The sequence below is a fragment of the Rhopilema esculentum genome, chromosome 21 (assembly GCF_057945365.1).
Source record: "Rhopilema esculentum isolate cy_ngs chromosome 21, ASM5794536v1, whole genome shotgun sequence".
In the NCBI taxonomy this organism is placed as follows: Eukaryota; Metazoa; Cnidaria; class Scyphozoa; order Rhizostomeae; family Rhizostomatidae; genus Rhopilema; species Rhopilema esculentum.
The window spans coordinates 1,214,113-1,235,670 of record NC_142835.1 but is presented as its reverse complement, the minus strand read 5'-3'; the positions used below and the strand labels follow the sequence as shown (position 1 = coordinate 1,235,670).

The 21,558-nt window shown below is 35.8% G+C and overlaps 1 protein-coding gene across 1 annotated transcript; it reads left to right on the top strand.

Annotated features, from left to right (window-relative positions):
- Positions 1-4,364: 4,364 nt before the first annotated feature.
- On the top strand, positions 4,365-20,842 carry LOC135684197 (uncharacterized). The gene is made up of 16 exons (XM_065199645.2): positions 4,365-5,604; positions 9,225-9,281; positions 10,581-10,608; positions 11,413-11,467; positions 12,096-12,247; positions 12,986-13,041; positions 13,312-13,378; positions 13,778-13,825; positions 15,162-15,282; positions 15,834-16,103; positions 16,468-16,574; positions 16,856-16,947; positions 17,493-17,519; positions 17,733-17,806; positions 18,485-18,646; positions 20,009-20,842. The coding sequence occupies exons 1-16, from the start codon at positions 5,509-5,511 to the stop codon at positions 20,217-20,219; spliced, it is 1,623 nt and encodes a 540-aa protein (XP_065055717.2). The 5' UTR covers positions 4,365-5,508; the 3' UTR covers positions 20,220-20,842.
- The last annotated feature ends 716 nt before the right edge of the window (positions 20,843-21,558 follow it).

Here is a 21,558-nt window from a genome sequence, read left to right as displayed (position 1 = left end):
ATTTTTCTCTAGAAAGACAAAGGTTGGTGTTGATCTGATTTTTCAATTGAATTGACTCAGATATGATCAATGAGAGGTGGTTTTCTATTACATACGTAAATAGTAAGCTGCAATATAAGTCGCTGTAAGAGGTTTGCAAATATTGTCTTTGAGACGGTTTTCATTATGGGATTATAATCTTATCTTAAAAGATCAAGGTTGAAATTTAATACACTCTTTTTTATAAGAACCAGTAAATTTAAGTTCAGGCTGACTGTTCTTAATTTTTTCGAAAATCTGAGGCTGGATTGTTCTTAATTTATTCTTAAATTAAGAGGGTGTAAGCAGTGCTATTGCTAGCTTTTTCACTCTAAGGAGGTGTTCAGGCCTCATTTGCCAACAAAGTGAGTGAGACGACCTTGAATTGCTGACAAATTTGAACATTCAACGAAAAAGCACCCACACATCGCTAAAAATCCTCGATTTTGAGAAAAAACGTTGTTCAAAATTGCACTTTGCAGAAGTTCAGCCTCAGCTTGTTCTTAATTTGTTCTTAACCTTTGACCAGTTTTGAGGCTCGTGTTCTTATAAAATTGTTCTTATAAAAAAAAGAGTGTATATGTGGTGCCTGCAACTTTTATATGCATATAGGGTGTGGCAGTAGGTGTGGTCTTGGGGTGGCTTCTAGATGTTAACGTTTGCTTAGCCCCCCTTACTAATATTTTTGCAGAGAACTAAAATTGATTACAATCATCAATTGTCCAAAGTACGTTAGCATAAAAAGTTTAGCTTCACCTTTAAGTTGAGCAATATTAAGATTGATTGCAAAGTTTCCCAATCTGCAAATTCTGCCAGATTTTCTGAAAACCTTGTAAAGAACATATTTTGCTTTGGAAGTGACTTTGAAAAAAGAAAATATTTTAAACATTCTAGAAGCTTTTTTATCTGAAACTCCTCAGAGTATAAAACGTCTTATAATTTTGGTTAGCTTGCAATTTTTTCAAGCAAGTGCACAATATTTGAATTAATTCGATTTCTGTTGAGGGGGTAATAGGGATTTTCACTAGCTTACTAGCAGACTATTTGCCAATTGACTGATGACTAATAATTTTGAGAAACCAATGACTTCTGACTAACCATATTAGTTTTTGAATTATGGCTAATCTTATGGCTAATGCAAATTAATCCTAGTGCCAGACACTTAACTGAGGGCTCGCACTTTTGAAAAAAAATTAGCTGAGCACTACCCTGTGTTCTTTCTAATCAGAATGGCTGTTACTGGATGTGTTGGCTATTGGGTATGGGAACGTTCACATATTATGTAATCAGAGATGGGGAGAGGGGATTTACACAAAGGTTATGCCAATTACGCTTATTATGGCTATTTGTTAAAGTTTGTTAAAATAGTTGTTTAGGGAGAAGAGGATTTTTCAAATATTGCCGTAATATGTGCATATTCCTTGTGTTGTCTCTTTTGAATAATAGTCCTTTTTTATTTGGGCATTCAACTATCCCTTGATAGTGAAAACTGCTCTATGAATGATAGAGGACAATATTTCCTGTCCGTGACAAGCTATTATGTTTTGCAATTCAACTAACAACTCATAGGCATCCTGTTTTTTGTACGTTAAAACCAGGAGTTTTGCACCAAAAGAAATTATCACTAACTGAAGTCAAAAATCTTGACCATTTTTTAAAAACATTATACAGAATTTGTTGAGGATTGATTTTCAACACCTGATCATAATTCCGCACGTTGATGAACTGGAATCAAATAGCCATGATATGTAACTGTAGCATGGAGGCAGGAGCATGGAGCAACATAGTCATTAGGCTAGCAGGTGCTGTGGCACCCCTTTACATTTCTCAATGATATGCTCTAAAACTTTCAAATTTTATGTTACCGTTTGATGAGAACGAAGTGATATATTTCGTCAAATTTTCTAAAGATTTTGAGATCGAGTTTAATTGAAAAAAATCTCGTCTCCTAGGCCAGAGAAGCTGCTTTCTTTATAAAATCTTGGAAGGGAGTGTCTCGCTAACTGAAAACGGGCTTTGAATTTTAGTCCAATTTTCAAAATCTATCATTTGATATCATCATTTGATACATGAAATTGAGGACAATACGTCACTTGATACCTACAAATTTGACCAGCCGTGTAGACGTTTCAAATACAGTCAATTTGACAGAGAGTCTTCTTCATGCCAATGCCAATTGTTCCGACATTCTAAATAGGAATTTTTCAATTGCAAAGGATTTTAAGGGTGAAATATGGCAAAATTTTTCCGGGCCCTTTTTACAAGCCCCAAAGATAAGCAACTTGAACACCTATTGGCGCCCTTTGCTTGTATTTCCCGGTGGGTCAAAGGGTAGCCAGTCCGCCACTGCTAGAGGTGTTTGTAATCGATGCCTAAATCTAATGCAACTTTTGTCCTTTTGCAGATTTTTTGCAGAGTTTCTGTTTTCATGGTTTTAAATTAATGCTATGGCTACATTACATAGGTTTTGGGCCAAGTGGGAAAACTGAATAGAGCCACTAGACATAAGCTGAGTTCAGAAAATTCCTGCTTTAGGTCATTCTATGAATTTATGATAACATTATAATTTTTCATTCTGATGTTGCTTTAAACTGCTATTACCTCGAAATCACTATATAGTGTGATACTCAAAAGTTGGAAAAAACCGAGGGGCTTCAAAAAGCAGACTGACCTTCAAAATAATTGAAATATCAAAACTTTTGTTTATAATGACATTAATAAATTTGTTCATGAATAAACAAACAAAAGTATTGAACCTTAAATGACGTTCATTGAGCTGCAGGCATGTTTTCGAAAATTGATAAACGGGGGAAAGGTCCCTTCTATTGTCGATGTCAGAGCATGCCTTCGTTTTATTTGAGTTAAAGATCTTCTGCCTGACAACCTGGCACTTGAAATCCCCTAAGAAATTTCGCTAGCGCCATCCCTGGGCTTACATAAGGGTGGGAATTTACAGTATAAGAATATTTGAGAATTTAGCTTGTTTGAGAATTTACAGTATAAGAATATTTTTTACCCTTGGTACCAGAGTCTCTTGATGGATTCGGGGATAGATGACTGCGGTGGCAAAAAATGAGTGGATGCGGAGGAGGGGAAGGAAAGTGGATGCTTCATTTCCAATCCTTGCTCAAGAAATTTTTCTGGAAATAGTTTCGAATTGTATTTTGGATACTGAATAATGGAGACTATGCTAACCAGGGCAAAGAACTTTTTAACGATCTGCTATTACTGATTCTCTTTGAATCCTAACACATGCCTGTCAAATTGTGGTGGCTCAGGCAAAGATCATCTATACAACCAAATGAAAAGTTTATTTAATTGAAAAAACATTTTAATCCTAAACTCTTTATCTTACAAAACTCAAATATTGATTGTATCGATAATATCTGATATACATTCAAAACTGTTTTGTATTGTCACAAGGTGCAGTTATACAGCAGGTACACAAAATGGAATGTTTGCGTTGTGCGCTACGCTGTGTTTAAAAGGTGTCCACTTTAAAGATGCATTTGCAGGTCCTTTTACATATCGTTTTAACATTTATCGAAAAAGCATTTGTGGTTTACACAGATGCTTTGAACAAATTATTTCCCCGTTTCATACAGTTGTTGCTGCTGCTGCTTTCACTTTCATTCTTCTATCATTTCTCATCGGCAACGTCACACAACACGATATCAGTAGGATGCATCGGTGAGTTAATTATTTGCATAACTGATTTCTTTACTTTTATGTCTTTTATGACCCAGCTGTATATAATGAAGTGTTTTCAGTAACTGCTTGCTCAAGGGTTTATTGTCGATGAGCTTATTTTCGAAACAAAGGCACGAAACTACTATAAACACATTCACTGTTTTGCATTATGTAGCCAATGATTCCATCACTGTTTTATCTATGACCATGACAACAGACCAAAACTCAGATTTGGGATAGTTGGAGGGTCAGGGTAGATATGGTAAACATTCTGATTGAAGATGGTATCTGATGAAGCCAATGATTAAAAAAATATTATTCATTAAATGTGTTCTGTATATAAAACTTTTTCTGCTTTGTAAACACGTTATGAAGCACCACTTTCGCCACTTCAAATACGGTTGTATGGGAAAGGGAGCTGCAATAACGTCACAAAATAATATTTCTTCAGTATCCATGTTCCGGAAGTAGTTATCACCAGACAAAGGTAGTTTTACGGAAGCTAAATCACGTTACACCACTAGCAAAGACCGCGGAGCATAAAGCGGATGTAGGGGTTTGATTTCTTTTTGGGGGGGGGGGGGGGGTTGAAATGATTAACACCAAGAACAGGGTGATTTTTTATATTCTCGCAAAATCTGTACAAGTAAAGACAAGTTTACCAGACAATACCACTGGGAGCATGGGATTACAAAGCAACCCTGTGGCAATTTACGATCAACATATAAAGCTAAATTAACTACAATTTAAAGATAAAAAATGAACGAGAAAGAATTGCAAAAAACTATTTCAAGAAAGAGGAGAGAGGAAATATGTTGTTTGTTTTACCAATTTAATCAAAACGTTTAGACTTAGTGGCCTGGATATATTTTAGCGTTGCAGCGAGAATTTTAGAATTTGATTGAGTGGTAATTCATAGTGATAAAGGATGATATTTAGCTAATCTTCATCTAAAAGATTCATCAGACCATGAGACAACAATGTATATGGCGATTTTTTGTTTGGTTTTAAGTACAATTTGGAAATTTTGGGAGGTATTAGCCCCCAGCCCCCCCCCCTGCTTCCGCGGTGCCTGTTCACAAATAGTGGTTCCATAGAAGGGTCGGATCCCTTGTCAAAATTGAGAGAAATTTTTTAAGGGGGGGGGGGGCTCAGCCCTCTTTTACAAGCCAGTTTATGTTCGGTTAAATCGAAGTACAGAAGTGTAGTGAAGAGTGTGACAATGGGTATGGTATTGGATGTGGCTTCTATAGATGTTAACTTTAACTTAGCCCCCCTTTCCAACTTTTGATGATTGCACCCCCGAGTTAGAGGTGTTTGTAATCGGAATAAGCATAAAGGTAATCTTATTGAAAAGGTCATAAATGTTAAGTCTAACGACTGTGGATAAAAGATACAGGACATCATTACATATTTGAAAAGATTATGTAAATAAAAGATGTGTATCAGGTTGAGTACAAGTTTGACTTATCTCAGATATAATTATAGCCTAAAAAAACATGTCTCCTTGACTACCATTGCAATTCACATCCCACGTCCAATTTCCTATTGTCCCTACTGTTTATTTACGACAAAACAGTCTGTATTTGATTACAGCAATTGAATAAAAGCGCTATTGTCTTTTGATTGTATCATTCGACAATGACAAACGAAATTGCTCAGTTGAGTGTGGAAGCAAAGGCCATACATAATGCAGCATAATTCAGCGATAAGTATATGATTTTTCTGGTTATCAAACAATAAGTCAAGATGTCTTCGTAACCCGCTTTCTCTTAAAGTTTAAGCTCACCTCAAGGAGCCATGGGAAAGATCAAGGACAAGATTGCTGGAATCCTCTATCCACCTGGCACAACTCGACTTGAGCCGAAAGTTTCATGTGCGTTGGTCCTCATCCTGGTATGTTTTCGATCTAGTATTATTAGTTGTGTTATCACCGATCGTTATTTCAATCAACCTTTATAGAACTTGATGCCACGGACTTCAATTTAAAATCATCATTTTGCATTTATTTAATTAGGCAAGTGAACTTCACCTAGTGAACAGTTTGACCCTAGATGTGGCCTATGACGCTTGGTTTCTGTCTTTGCAAGCCGTTTAGTTAATCTAACGACGCCACTTTTTAAATTTCAATCGACACAACTTATTCGATAATATGACCTTTTTTCATGTTTCTCATGCCTACTTAAAGGCACAGAACTTTGTGTTTTCCCCGATGTATCTACAAGGGACCGAAATCTTGCAAAAAGTCGTGGGGTGGCCAACAAAACAGGAAGAATTTCATGGCCGCTCTCGAAAAAAGGAAGAATTTCAAAAGCTAAAAAAAAAATTAATATTTGTTGCATAATGCAGAAATGAATGTAATCTACTCTTATTCGTTTAATGGCAGTAGAAAGTTCATGACGGCAGGCAGGGCCTTCGCTCGTCTTGTTGTTGTGCCCTAGAGTGGTGGCCGGGCTCCATTTGCTGACAAGTTGATAAGCCATCCTCTATTTGCCGTCAGGTTTTAAATTTTGCTGACTAAGCACCCATAGATAGCAAAAACTTCACTTTTTTGAAGCAGAATTTTTAATAAGGGAGTAAGGGTGCCTTTTGGTGGTGGTGGTGGCACTTTTTTTCGGTATATATCGTCATGCTGTATCTATCTGCCATCATGGACGTAAACTCAGGGGGGCTCTGGGGCTTCAGCCCCTCCTGACGAAAACAGAGGGGGGGGGGGGGTTCCGTCAGAACTGCTGGGGCTGCGCCCCCCCTGAAAAATAAGGAAGTGCTTTACCAATTTTTAGATTAGTTTGTTATATTATTGGTTTTGACGCATAACATTTGTTGCATTAGATAATTGCGTTTACAGCAAAATAAAGTATGAAATTATTGTGAACAATTGGTCAGATCCAGGCTGAAAGCATCAGAGTGGAAAGCAATGTGCGATCTTTGCTTACGTGATAATAGCTATGGACAAATTGACATCAGCAGCTGCCATTAGGAATTTTCATTAATTTTTTGAGCCTCCTCTGAAAAAAATTCAAGTCTACGCCTATGTCTGCCTTACCCAGTGGCGGCACCAAGGAGTTGTATGGGGGGGGGAGGGGTAATTACTTTGTCGAAACATGGCCTACATATTTCGTCTAAAAACGGATGAAAAAGCACTAGTTAGGGGTAGATTATATTTCCTAAGGAAATTTGACCTGATAAAAAACACTGAAACGAGGCAAATGGGGCATGGCCTCACGGGCAACACCCATTACCCTCCCACTCTGCAGTAGCTGGCGCCGCCGCTGGCCATACCTCTTTTGGTCGTCAATTCCATTTCTCATAATATCAGATATTAAGGCTGATTATTTAAGTGTTTTCGATGTTGCTATTTTGTTGGTGTAGTTTCATTTTGATGTAAACTTAAAAACTGTGTTGTATATAGTAGATAACTCTTGATTTACTTGAGAAAATATAAGAAATGTTCCAGGCTAGGAGGCTTGGGGAACGACAGTGAAGCCATAAGTAGGCTACAACCAGTTAGCGCTGGTGAAATGTGCAAAAATGTTTTCAATCCGTCCTATAAAAATTCAGAAGAATACTTATTGAGATAGAACTAGGTCATATATATCATGTTATCGTCAAACCTATTTATGTCCAGAAAAACTGGTTTCGGCCATAACCGGTTTCTGGCAAACTTGCCTTTTCTGGCATTTAGCCAAAGGTATGTCGCTAGAAGTTTTGAAAAAAGATTGAACCCAACAGACTAGCCGAAATAAAAAGTATCAGCAATACGGTTTGGCAACCAAAACAGCAATAACCTGTGTTAAATGTTGAAAGTTATGAATAAACTCGCTTTTTAATCATATATATCTTAAAAATTCTCAGATTTGCCACATTTGCAGGAAAAAAACAAGGAAACATATTAAAACTGATTAGTTCGTTGCTTCAAATATTTCGCCTTTATTTTATAAACAAACGAATTTAATTTTATCGAAATTGTTGATTAAAATTTTTATCAGGGTCAATGGTTACGCTCAGTTTAAATTGCTACAGCTAGCAATTCAAAACACTTACGTGACAGCTAACTACACTTGCGTGACAAAAGTATTAGGACGATCGCGTCAAAGCAATATGTGGTTAACCTTTTGCTCAAAAACAACATAAAAAACCAGTGGAACATAACGAGATTGCTGGTTGAGATTTTCAATTGCAAATTTAATAAATTGTAAAAAATAGACTTTTTAGACAAGTACAATTTGTTTTATCCTATCTTTTGTCGGATGACCTCCAGAAATCTGGCAGCCGCCATTTGCACTGGAACTCGCTGAATTAATTTTGCAACGAAATATCTTTGGATACAGTAGGAAATCTCAAGAAAATTCTAAAAGAGTTTATTTTTTGTCTTAGAAGATTTCATTTCTTGGATTTTTTAATGAAAACTAGTTGTTTTCAAATGCATCAAGGCTTTGACTTTGACAGGGTTATTGAAAAACCATGATGTTATTATTTTTGAAATTTTTGTTACAATTACAACATAGCTAGGTTTATTGTTTTGCTTAAAAATAAATGGTCTTTGCAAAGAATCATTACTTGTTTCTGTACTTGCCTGGGGATTTTCCACAAATAACTGGACAAAATATTCAGCATTGATTGACTTCACACACAACGCCAGGTTGCCGACGCCATTAGGCCCAACCAATAGTCGGCCTACCCTGGCCTACCATTCTTTTAATTTCAGTCGGCATTGTTAACTGATTGTTCTTGTAAATAACATGTGTTGTAGACTTGCTGCAAGCGAACTTTCTTGCAGTTTCAGCTAGACCCAAATATTTAAACAAATGACTCGCTAGACCCAAATATTTTATTGCTTCTTGTTCTCTTTCTGGTCGTTTTTGTGTTTTCGGCATTGAAACTAAAACATTGATATTTTCCATTTCTTCCCGATATTTTGCTACTTTTCTATCATAGAAAAGTAGGAAATAAATTGAATTTGCTAGGAATCGCGTTTTTGCTGACGCAATTTCCAAAATCCCGCCAAAACAACAAGATTTGTTCAATCAATTTTAGAATGCTAGTTTTGGAGCCGCCATTTTGTTATTCATCATCCTGATACTTTTGTCACGTAAGTGTATTTTATCCCGCCTTAAATCACAGACGAAGTAGCTGAGCACATAGCTTTTTACACGTTCTATTAGTTTAAAATCCTGTTTGAATTATTAGTTTTTCAAGAAAGCTAGCATGTTATGTACTATAAAATTGTTGTTCGTCTCCCCAACAAACAGTCGTAGTATCATCTATCTGCATTCCACAAATCGTCTTTTGAGACTTTTTACTCCAAGGCCATTTCCACGAGATAACCCCTTTACTCTGAGTAATATTTATTTGTTTAAGAAATTTGTGTATTTTCGCTCTTTAATACAATGAATTCGGTATGTGACTTGGGTATTTTGCAGCATTTTGGTTTTCACTGTTGGCATTTTGCAACCTAAACTAAATTACTTTAGTATCATGGTATTAACTACCTGGCATTTTTATTTTCTTTTTAGTTCTCAACACAATTAACTTTGACTACACCATTTTCATACCTTCCATCCATGGTGAAAGTAAGTAATTTTCAAAGTTTTTTATTTATGAATTGTTTTGTCTCTAGATACGAAATAACGTTGTGTCTAGTTTGACGTTTTATGACAAATTGCTGCCAGCGTTATGAATTCAAAGGTGTGCTCAACGCGTCATGAATCCAAAGATGTGCTTCAAGGTTTTGGTTTAGAAATGTTGGCTTACAGGGAAGCCTGCACTCGAAGAGGGCAACGGGGGCAAATCACCAAGAAAAAAGGGTCAAACAATAGTAGAACGAAGAAAAGTATTCATTTTCACAAAGGCAAGGGGGCCACTGCTCCGGTGTCTCCCTGGTGCAGGCGCCATTGTTGGTTTTGATAAATTTGCCTTGTTTTACAATTTTCAAAAATTTAAATTTACAACTCGTCAAATTCTACCTCTAACACATAGCCACAAAGAGACATGATGTTGAAGTGCCTGCCTTTTGGGCTTGAAAAGCTTAGCATCTGCTTCAAAAATTGACAACCTAAAACTGTCCCTTAACGTAATATCTCTTAACGTAATCTGATGGAGCCTATTATATTGCGAAAGCTACTGCTTCTCATATTTTGTTTCAGAGAATGAAATTCATTTACTTGCAAAGCCTCGCCTTTTTATGTTTAGCTGATCACGTAATATAATATGTAGTTGGAGGCTGCTCTTGTCAATAGGAGGCTCAGCCAAAAGTATTATTATTAGCAATCTATCGCTGGACCACGCTACGTATTGATTACTCTAATTGTAATCGTGTTGATAATAAAACCAATATTTTAATCAAACGATCCATAATTAGTAAAGTTATGGTGAATTCCTTTTTTAAATGTGCAATTGGTAAATTTTATGTCTGTCCTTAAAAAAACACCTGAAGAATATTTGAGGGAAATCCTTTTTATTGAGCAATTAATGGTGGCAATAGACTATTTTCGTTTACCAGCGAGGAAGTAAATGATATTCTAGCATTGCATCCCATAGTTTTTACACAAAGCAGCTATAACGTCATAGCTAGTCACCAAAATGGACCTCATAGAGATTGAATTATTATCATATCATAATTGTAACAATATACACAGACAACGTCAACAATCATAGGAAATATCGGATGCTGTTTAATACTATTAAAGGCGAAAGACTTAGGCTGTCTTTTGGGCGCCCCCTGATTGGCCCCTGTATCGCTCTTTCAACGTTCTTTTTACAAAGGATCTTCCTTGATCCAATCTTGCTCATTCAAGTCGAGGCTTGTTATGCCTTTAAAAGGCTGAAATATTATATACCCATGCTATTTTATTGTCCTATTCTCGTTGCAGAGTTTTGGCTATTCGGACAAAGATACTGGTAAGAGTCCTTCAAAAATATCGACTGAGATATCGTCTTTTTCACTCTGTCATGTACAATTTTGAGCTGCAGTAAACAATAGCTTCGGGTTTTTATTCAAGTACTTAAGCAAATGCATTATGCTACTTCTGTCTTTTGAAAACCCTAAAGCGTCTGGAGGTTCAGAACTATCAAGTTGTCGTCGTTCTCTTCTGAAATAAACGAAATAATTTCGGTGGACACACGCTAAATAATTTCAATAAGATGAGCAAAGTCAGGAGACTGCCCCTGCTAGGGCTTCAAAAACATTAATTTGGTTCCACCCCTTCGTACAACCGTTATGATAGATGAGTAGGTTGTGGTTTGAAAAAACTACCCATATATAGATTACATTTTAAAATATAATATTTTAAAAAATATTTTAATGAAATAAGCTTGAAACAAGTTTTTTATTTTTGGTCTTGCAACGTCTACAAAATAAATGTTTGATTTATTGTCGTTTGTTTTGTTTGAATTGGTTAGAATTACTGGATGGCTACGGAAATTGAAATGTTTTCTATCAACTGTCAGACTAGCTAGACTGCCAAGAGTTGTAACCAAAGCTTTGCCTAAGTGCTAGCGTCAACAAGGCTGCTGTCTATCCTTGCGTAAGGTAAAGTGCACAAGTTAACGATCCATGGAGAAACCAAGACCAATAAAATCGTGACATGGTTTTATAGAATGCAGTTGAATTATTTGTACTCCATTATCTTAATTGTTGTAGAGAATTGGAAAGATAGAATGTTTTTGAGAGAATCTAAGTTATGATTATCATTCGCTTCACAGGCTACTATGCAGGCATGGTTGCATCTTCACTGTTTGTTGGAAGATTCGTCGGGGGGTATGTGAACCAACTTTTAGTTAAATTTTTAATGTTGCGTTTTATGTCATTAAAATAGTTGATTTAAATTTCAAATGACCTATTGTAGCCCCTTTTAATATAGACCGTAAATTTCAAATCTTCCTTGGCAGACTGCAACGAATCTATTTTACCGTTTTTGGCTACGTAAGCAAATTTCGTTTCATGCCTTTGTCAACTTACATAATGTCTGTTTCCAAATTTCTCTGCATGTAAACTTTTGATTGCCTTGCTAAAGCCTTTGGTATTCTCGTCATGTCACGATTTTGCGTTTTTAAATATTGCGTTCTCACTAGATTTTTAAAAGAAATTGCAAAATCTCTCGACCTTGAGCTTATTTAACGTACAGATCTGATCTGAACTGATCTAAGGGGAAATTTTTGTCAAAAAATCTAGGCAGATCCATTTGCAGTTTTGAGTTTGCCAGGACACTTCTTATGGTAAACCAGATCCTTTTTTCACATTCTAGGAATTTCTCATCTTTCTTTTACGTTCAAATCATTTTCCTGGCTTTAATTTTCACCATTGGCTGACTCTTAATTGTACATAAAGAGTTTAACTCTCCATTGAATTTATATGTTTCATTCTATCATCGAAACTCTCGTCGTAGGTATTTCTGGGGATATTGTACTGACAAATTTGGACGACGGCCTGTGCTGCTGGTGTCAGCCTCGCTAACCTATTGTTCAACGCTACTCTTCGGTTTTTCAACGAACTTGTACTTTGCAATTTCCGCCAGGTTTCTACAAGGGCTTTTTAATGGTAAGTTGACCCTCTGCAAAGGCTTCATATTGACCTATTATTCAGTGTTAAAGGTCAAAGGTGATTATGATTTACTGTATATCATGGACAGTTGCTTAACTTCTTGCTTTACCATAAATGATTTGTAATCAATTTCCAAATTCTTGAATATCTATAAAGCTGTTAAACTTGTACTAATGGACAAAAGCAACACTTTTCTCAACAACGATCTACTTGTTGTAACAGCGTTTTAAATAGCAGCATTCTACAGCTAGAGATCCCTTAAAATTATCTACACAGAGAATCATGGGTCATTACACAACAGTCAGTGAAAAACCATTAGAGAAAAAGAGGGGGGGGGGGGCCAAATCTCTTTTACAAGCAATTTTATTGCTTTCGATTTTTGCAATTGTAGATTTTGCTTATAAGCAAGTAGCATTGTTTTTGCTGGCTTTAGACGAGATCACATTATTCGCATACAATTACATCTTTTACTGCCTACAACCTACTAACCATGATGGTATTATCACGAAATTGGTTTTAACTGAGCCAAGTTGCGTCTTCCTGGGTATTAAACGATATTATATGGGCTCCTGTTGTGAAAAATGTCTAGCGTTGTGCATCAAAAAAGTAGACCATTGAAGAAGGTAGCTTCAACTTCTGATTTTTTTCAACTTTTTAACGATGATTCAAATATTTGTGTTTCATAGCAAGAGTCTCTTCTTTGTTAATCATATTTATATTAATCCAATTTATTAGGCGTGATTGTGTGCGGCCGAGCTGCATTTGCTGAAATTTGTGATGACACCAATCAGGTAAGCTAGCTCATTTGAGAATGGCATGCCTCGATACCTTTTGATCAGAGAAGAAGTTGCATTTTACTATAAGCCCATTCCTATATGTATCTTATTGCTATAAAATCTAGATTTGTACCAGTGAACATTCTGTTAACCATCATTAGGATATTGCTATATATTTAGTCAGTCACCTTTTTATATATTATTATTTGAATTCACTCAACTAGGATTGCTTCTAAAAATTGATTTGTTGATATTTTTAATTAGTTGGGTGTTTTTGTTTTGTAGGCCATTGGAGTATCTTTGATTTTCGCTGCTTGGAATTCTGCCATCGTTCTTGGGCCTGCTTTAGGAGGTAAGCCCCTTTTGCATAAAGTTCTTGCAGCGCATTACTAAGGCTTCGGGCGGATACCAAAAGCAGACTAGTCATATAGACATAGCTAGAAACAAATATTGAAAACAGTACAAGTTAGGTTGAGAGATCTTTACAGAGAACGAAGACTAAGCAATGGCTGTAGAGTTTTATAACCTTGACAACGCTAGCCCTAATTTTTGTTTAAAATATTGATAGATTTATACCCTTGCTTCGTGATGTCAACTCGATATAAAATATTGATGATCGGGAACTCTTTTTTGATTTGCTTAACGTTTTATTGTGATTTTTTTGATCGGTATAAAAGCCTGACGAATTTCCAGAGTATTGTTGAAATTTATGTTGGTTATACTTCCATCAAATGTCAACTTTTTGTCGTAGGTTTTCTGGCGAGTCCGACGAAAAAGTATCCGAAGGTATTTGGTCATGGTAAGTTTGTGAAAATTTCACATTGAACAATGTTCACTTTCTGCTGCTTCTGAATAAGGAAATGAGCAATTATTTTGCATTTGCATGGAATTTAAAACCCTACGTTTTTGTAGTTAACGTTAACATCCTCTGGTAAATACCCTTATTTTATTCAAGCTCCGTATTGAACAAGATATTAGCTGGGTAATCATTTTCAATGGAAAACCTATAAACAGAATTCCGTTGTTTTTTTGCAAAAATCTTTGTAATGGATGAAAGATCAGTGCTATTTGATTTGCTTTCTCACAAGAGAATGTTCTCAACTTCATGCAAGTTGCCGCTTGTTTATTCCTATAAACGCCTTCAAGTCATTAATAACTTGTTATCTCAGCTATGCAGCTGTTCAATTTGTTGGTTATCTCATGTTAACGTTTTTTCTTATTTACACAAGCTACAAACTTCTCCTACAAGTCTGTTCTCCTAAAGCTGCTTACTAAATGTTGTTCTTATTGTCATTGTATGTGGGCCTCTGTCTATATTTACTTAGCAGTTTTAGGCAGTTTTAAAAGAAGTGCACGAAGCTGTCCGAAGAACTTTCTAATGAAAAGTAACCATCTTATGAAATGCTGAAACTTTTTTGGAATAAACTAAAAAAGCAAAACAAAAAATTATGGCAAGAACCACGCGTATTGTAATATTCGAGTCGAGTATAGTTTAATCTTTGCCATTTTAATGATATTCCACAGATTCTTAGCAAGGATGAATGTTTTGTTTATGCAATATGAGCACTGATCTAAACAAAGCTAGATCAGTAAATATGAGGCTTTGATAGATTGAATGCTCTCAAAACTGCTCAAGTGATTCATGATTCACAAGGCCTTCTGTAAACAGATTGTACAGTGGCAACATGCTCTCTCTCATAAATCTTATTGCAACAACAGATACAATCATTGGCAACACTTCACGTCCTCAGTTTATATCTTGTATTGCACACCTTTTTATTGGAATAAATTTTGTAAAAAATATTGTGGCACAAAGCTGGTGAAATTTAAGATTGAATTAAGAATTATAGACCGGCTCGAATTCGAGTATTTTGATGAACGTAAGAACCGTGACTTTCACTCAGAAAAAGTTTGAGGTAAAACCTTAAAGCATGTATTGTGCTGGTCTGTTTTATTTTTTACAATGGTCTCGTAGAAAGAATGACAGAAGTAAAAATGTGGATTATCTTTTCAAGACTGACCCAAGTATGATTTTAGGCACAGAATCACAGATTTTTAAGATTATTGAGGCTTAGCAAAAATTAAGTTATTTCTTATAAAAATTGTTTGTATCGTAAATTTGCAATTTCTTTTAGGTCGCACTGGAAAATTTTTCAGACAGTTCGAATACATCCTTCCCAGCATCGTCGTTTCAGCTTTCCTTCTTGTGTCAATCATTGCGGTGTTTATATTCTTTGAAGAAACACTCGTCTCCAGGTATGTAAATTAAACCGTTGCCTCGTATTCATGCTTTATTTCGTGTCCTAGTCATTATTTCAGCATCCTTAAGAAGTTATTGCTTTCTACTACTTTCTTTCTACTACTTTTGTGAGGAATTTCCAACCGGTCCCTTTCTCTTGGTACAAAGAGATTTTTTTTAAAAAAGATATCCATGAGGAAATACCAGTTTCTTCTTGTAATAAATGATGAATGAAAATTGTTACTTTAAATAGTTTATAAATATCCGGTTTGTCATGTGCTGACGAAAGTTGACATGTGAAATAAAATCAATTTTTAACTAAAATTTCGTGTTCTCTCCTAATGAGCTCTTAAATATTACACTTTTATTTAAGAACAGGTTTTATAACATCGCCTTTTATTTTTTCCGTGTTTTGAGACAACTAGAATTTCAAGAATCGTAGTCGTCAAAATTTTTTACTATTATTCTTTTGTAAAATTTGTTCACCTTTTAAGAATGTTGCACACAGGTGCTTATGCAGTCAGACGAGTGAATACAATCATTATAACCTTGACACTTGTTTTTGCAGAGTGGATGCAGCGAAAAAATCTCATGGCTCAGAAGAAGAACTGAAAGATACTGCAAAATTGTTGGGAAGTGCCAAAGATAGCGACGAGGATGAGGATGAGATGATATACGAACAGCAAATAAAGCTGAAAGAAAAAGACTTGGATAATAAGCTTCAAAGTGGGGACGAGCTTCTATTAAATGAAAAGAGAGCCCGTAGCCACAGCCATTGCCTCTGTTGTGGTGTGGTAATGAGAACAGTCAAGAGCACATCTTTATATGGTTTGGTGAGGTAGGCTATGCTTTCAAGAACTTGTAAAAAAGTAGTTCCTTTTAACTGAAAGCTGAAGTAAAGCATATTTCACATTTTGAACAGTTGACTACGTCCAGACATTCCACGCTCAAAGTACTTTTGAAAGAAAATGAGAGTCAAAGCAGAGAAAATTGCTATGAAACGTGGAAGTTGAATGCAGTAGAATATGTTTAATGATGTAACATGATGATAACATAAAGCCTATGAAGCAGAATAAGTTTCAGGACCTTTTTGTGTATTTGATTGTAACAATAACTTTATTGCTTGGATATTTTTTTTTTATTTGTTATTGTTCAAAATCTTGCTGCCAAAATATTTTATCCGAGACTTTATCTAATTTTAGTGACCGCCTTGTATCCCTGTGTGTCGGACTGTTTGGAATGTCAGGCTTTGTAATTATCGGTTTCCAGGAGCTGACATCACTGTGGATGGCCACAGGTGTAAAGCTAGGTATGTACCTAATGCCAATAACATAAGATAATTTTAACGAAAATTTGAAGGCTAAATGCATAAATTCGTTTCTAAAGCTGTTGTCTTGGTAGGTGAGTCTTTAACAAATATTATAGATTATTTCTTGAATATAGTAAATATGATATTGTTTCATTTAGATCTAATGTCATAAGTGTTGATTTTTTTCTCAGTATAGAAGTACTCTTTGCTCACTACATGCCAAGCAATCATCGTTGCGTAGTAATTAAGGTGTGTTTTAAAGATTGTTTTTTGCTTTTTAGGTGGCCTTGGCTTTACAACCAATCTTATTGGCGTCGCTTTGCTGTGGCCAGCTTTGGGAAGTGTAGTACTTCAGCCTATCATATTTGGAAGGGTATATAAATTTAAACATATATTCATTTTTATTCACACGCAGTTTATTCTTTAGAAAATTTTCTTGTTCAGATTTCAAACAGACCAATGTATTTTAGTTTTAGTTTTGATCGCTGACTCGTAAAGATGAACATCTCTCTAATAAAAAGTGGTGCTATTTGAAGATGGGCATATCAATTCAATAGACCAATTGAGCAACAGTTTTTAAAGCTTAATCCTCGCAAAGATGTTTGTGTTCATACATCTTTTTTACCTGGCAATACATATTGTTACCCTACAATGCTCCGCGGAAGGGAATTTTTGCTGCCAAGCTATAACTTTAGCGGACACTGCTGCCACATTAAACTCCCGATAACTTGAGCCCCCAATACTCGAGCCACCGATAACTTTAACCCCCGATACTCCAATATTCGCTATCTCGAACCAGGTGCCTTTGAGGTTCGAGTTATGGCAGCACTTTCTTTCATTTGAAGAGTTTTCGTGTTTATACGTTGTTAATTTTTTTTACCTGCGACTTTGTTCAACTTAAATATCGCTTTATTTCAGGTTGAGCGTTACATTGGAGGAATCCGGGTAATGTAAAAAAATTGTTTATTTATACAATGTATTCGATAAGTCTTTAGCAGTTGCAAAGCCTTGGCGTCTAGATTGTTTCATTGACTTGTAATGCGTCTAGAATATAGAAATTGTAAAATCTACTTAAACATAAACATACTTTTGAATACTTTTGGCTGAATATTTTTGCCTGTCCATCCACACTAACAATAAATTATTTCATACTTACAGACTGCCCAGTTGTTTTTGGTTTTGCTTGCATTGATGACTGCTGGCTTTCCATTTGTTAATGAGGCATACAAGAAGTGAGTTCAGTTGCAGTATTAGGCCACTGCTATATTTGAATACCTACTTTTACAGTTTGAATGTTTTAGAAGACAGCCTTTGGGCTTTAGGACAGACTCCTGATATCCAAAAGCCAGGGCGAAAAATGCCAAATCATTTAATTTTCTTATTGTTTTGTTTCCATTTCTTTTCTGAGTTTATATGTTACCTTAAAGCCCTTCTAGCAGCCCAAAGCGAGGGGGGTTGAGACTTTATTCTAATTAAAAAGAGACTGATATACCAATGGTAGCTGGGGCAGTCCTTAGGTTATTGCGAATGAGCTTGGCCGTGCAGAATGGTCTTTGGCATCAACGATCAATGGTAGCAAGGCTGACAGATTCATGTTGAGAATAAATTGCTTGTCAAACAGCTTTTATTGATTATTCCAGCCAGCTTTCTGGTGATTGCAGTAAGCATGAAGCACAGAGTTGCTTCTTAATACCACCCTATGCTACACCCAAAAGCGTCACTAAAACCACCCTATGCATCACTCCTATTTATCAATTCAACTTCAGTCTGTCAGTATGACGCTCCTTTTGAATGTGGTATTTTTTGTAGTATTCGCAATTTAAAATTTTGAATTCTGAAGATTGTTGGCTTTATGAATATCAGTCTTTTGTTGCTTTCGTGGTACTTATCGATTTTCATTTCATTTTCAGTAATGACCTGCTCTGGGCGTTGATAATAATAATGCTGTTGATTCGAATGATCAGTGATATCTCCGTTCGTTCTGCTCTCGCCATGTTTGTCAACAACTGCGTTTATTCTAAAAATGCTGGCCTCATTAATGGTTATGCATTTTCGGTGCAAGAAATTATGAGGTATGAACCTATATCATTTTATTTAGGAAGATAAGCAACCTGTCACACCCCCAATTGTATCTTAATAGGAATTATCAGGTAAAATCCGCTTAGTGGAAGAAACGCTCTAGGTATTTCAGAGACCTTTACGTCTTATAATCAATAAAGGATCATGCATAGGTAGTTGCTCCGTTGGTTAAATATGATTCCTTGATATGAATGAAGGTAAACAAACTAAGCGTAAATGCCCTTAAGATTTTATGTTGGCACTAAATCCAAAAAACCCAATCCTACTCAGGTAGAAATGTGCCTTGTGTCCATTTTCCCTAAAGTTTCTCTGTAGAAGCGTCAAATGCAACTCACAATGAGCTCTAGACTTTTTTTACATTCTAAAGGAATGCCAAGATGGAAAGAGGGTTAAAAAATGGAGAACTAGTGCCTTGTCCGTTTGCAAAATAAAAGCAAATTTAACTGCTGTTCAGTCCGTTTGCAAAATAAAAGCAAATTTAACTGCTGTCCAGTCCGTTTGCAAAATAAATCAATTTTCAATAGGATTAGGAGGATTGATTTAATGAAATTTGCTTAAAAAAGTGCATTTCTCAAGGAACTGGAAGCATCAGAATTCGAAAATTTTCTATTCCTCTTCGGCGGCAGCCATGATGCCGCCTCGGGTAGTAGCTATGGCCTTTGCCCGTCCCGAAAAGTCCCTTATTATCATATAAATGAAAGTTCAATTTTTATGCCACATAGTAAGGTTGACAACATGTATTACATAGGTTTGTGTCTGCAACTAAAGAATTTCAGGTAATTATTTTACAATCAGGTAAATTCGTAAGCCACAACGGCCCTGAGAAGAAGAATAACAACTTAGGAACAGTTGTGTGTAAATGGAGCCCTTGGTTGTTTTTGCGTGCATTTGAGATTCTGCTCTTAACGTTAAAGATCGGCCCACTTTTGTAAATTACTGTTTCTCTGTCTCTATCCACGTGAAGAAAAAGCTTTTGTTTTCCCTTGAAAAGTAGCTGTATGCTCTGTACGAATGGCCATTTACATTTGATTTACTTAAGCTGCTTGGAAAGCCTTGAGTTTTGAAATTACGAAGGCAATTTAATGTGCAACAGCTTCTTAGCCCGCGCCTTGCCACTCTTAGAAGTCAGCTATTCTGCTCTACTGCTGTAAATAGGAAACTTCATGTTTGAATATGAATCAAGGAAGCTAATTGATGGAACAAGCACCCTTCCCTTTCTCTAATTATTATGCTCTACTTCTCAGGTCATTTACGTAATTTAAAGTCTTGTTCTTAACAGCAGTCCCGCATTGGGAATAAATATAAACAAATTTCATTATCCTTGTTGATAACAAATCACATCTTTCCTTTTGCAGGGTTTTTTCTCCTAGTCTTCTTGGAGCTCTATTTGCATGGTCAGTGAGGTATGGACGAAAAATTGGGTTTCCACTGACCCACCATTTTCCTTTCCTATTACTTGCTTTAATGATTGTATTAGAACTTATTATAACTCTGTTACTTCCAAAATCGATAAACTTGCCCAAAAAGAGGCCACTAGTTGAAGAAAAGAGCGAGACTAAAGGCTGAAACTAGTATCCCGGTTACTTTACTTAGTAACTGTATGTAATAAAATGATAGCCAGAGACTTCGTCAGTCTAGAATGTAGTGAATGAAAACTAGAACGAATTTCAAATGGATATTCCAGTTAGAATACGTGGTTCTGAATCGTTGATAGAATACAAAGCTGTTGAGTACGTCTCAAAATCTGTGTTGTCAATTCCCGGACATGGTTATTGCGAAAATTGCCTAAAGTATCGAAGAAGGGGAGAAGTAAATAAGTATCATTAAGTAAATAAGTAAATAAGTATCATCAGTATCATTTTAAGCTATTTTTCTAGATTCTCATTGAATAGCTAGTTAGCCATTACAAATGACATGGGTGGTGTCCATCCTGTGATGACGTCTCTGGTTAATCTTGTTAAATTTTTTAGATAATTTCCAAATAATTATCGTTTTATTACAAGGCTGTCAAAGAAAATGAATGCAAATACCTTGAATGAGGTTAATTGTGTAATTTTATCTTACTACTGACCTAAAGATATGGGAAATGTATATTTTTTTATTCCAAAAGAAAACTTTGCCAGGATACAAGGCGCTGATTTTAAGCGATAAGGTTGCACATTGACGTAAAGGGGGAGGGGGGGGGGTGGGGTGGGGTACTCGACTACATTCACATTACTAAACTCGGTGCACCCCAGTATGGTAGTGATATTTTACCTCCCACTCATCAGCATTATTTCGGATTGAAAAATATTTCGGATGTTTCATATCCCTTGATGAGCACAGTCTAGTATGTTCTTAGGGTACTTTTTCATGAAACTGAAAAGCCGTGAAAAATAATTTGCTACCTCCCTATGTCTGCGACAGTCTTGTGATAGAATATCAAATAGCCTAGTATTGTTTATATCCATCATATTCTGGTCCAGTAATTTCACTTTTATACATTACAATCTATTCCTCATTACACATTTGAATCTTTTTTAATTAGCATACAATACCTTGTTTTTCTTTCCTTACCTCCCATTCTCCCATCCTCACTATGCATTTCAAACTTTATTTTGCTTACTTCTAGATCAATTATTTGTTTAACTTTTTTCTTTAATTATTTAATAAATGTCACTTATATTTAATAGCTTTTTCGTAAGTATCTGTAACATACGCATGCAATTATGAAACATATTCAGAATTTCTAAGCCGAAGCATCTCAATTATTCCCTCTAGTTTTCATCGTCATCGTAAAGTTTACATTCTCAGTTAATTGGCCATTCACGTTCACATTTGGACTTTGTATTTATGTTCCATTCCGTTCATTGCTTACCCCTTTCTTTATAATGGTCATGGACCATTGACACAATAGCAACATTTT

Bases quoted from the DNA above. Each gene is read 5' to 3' on its own strand.
- LOC135684197 (XM_065199645.2), top strand. From the start codon at position 5,509: ATGGGAAAGATCAAGGACAAGATTGCTGGAATCCTCTATCCACCTGGC. The intron at 13,379-13,777 runs GTAAGCCCCTTT...TTTTTGTCGTAG, and splicing joins TCTTGGGCCTGCTTTAGGAG to GTTTTCTGGCGAGTCCGACG. The intron at 17,807-18,484 runs GTGAGTTCAGTT...TTTCATTTTCAG, and splicing joins GTTAATGAGGCATACAAGAA to TAATGACCTGCTCTGGGCGT.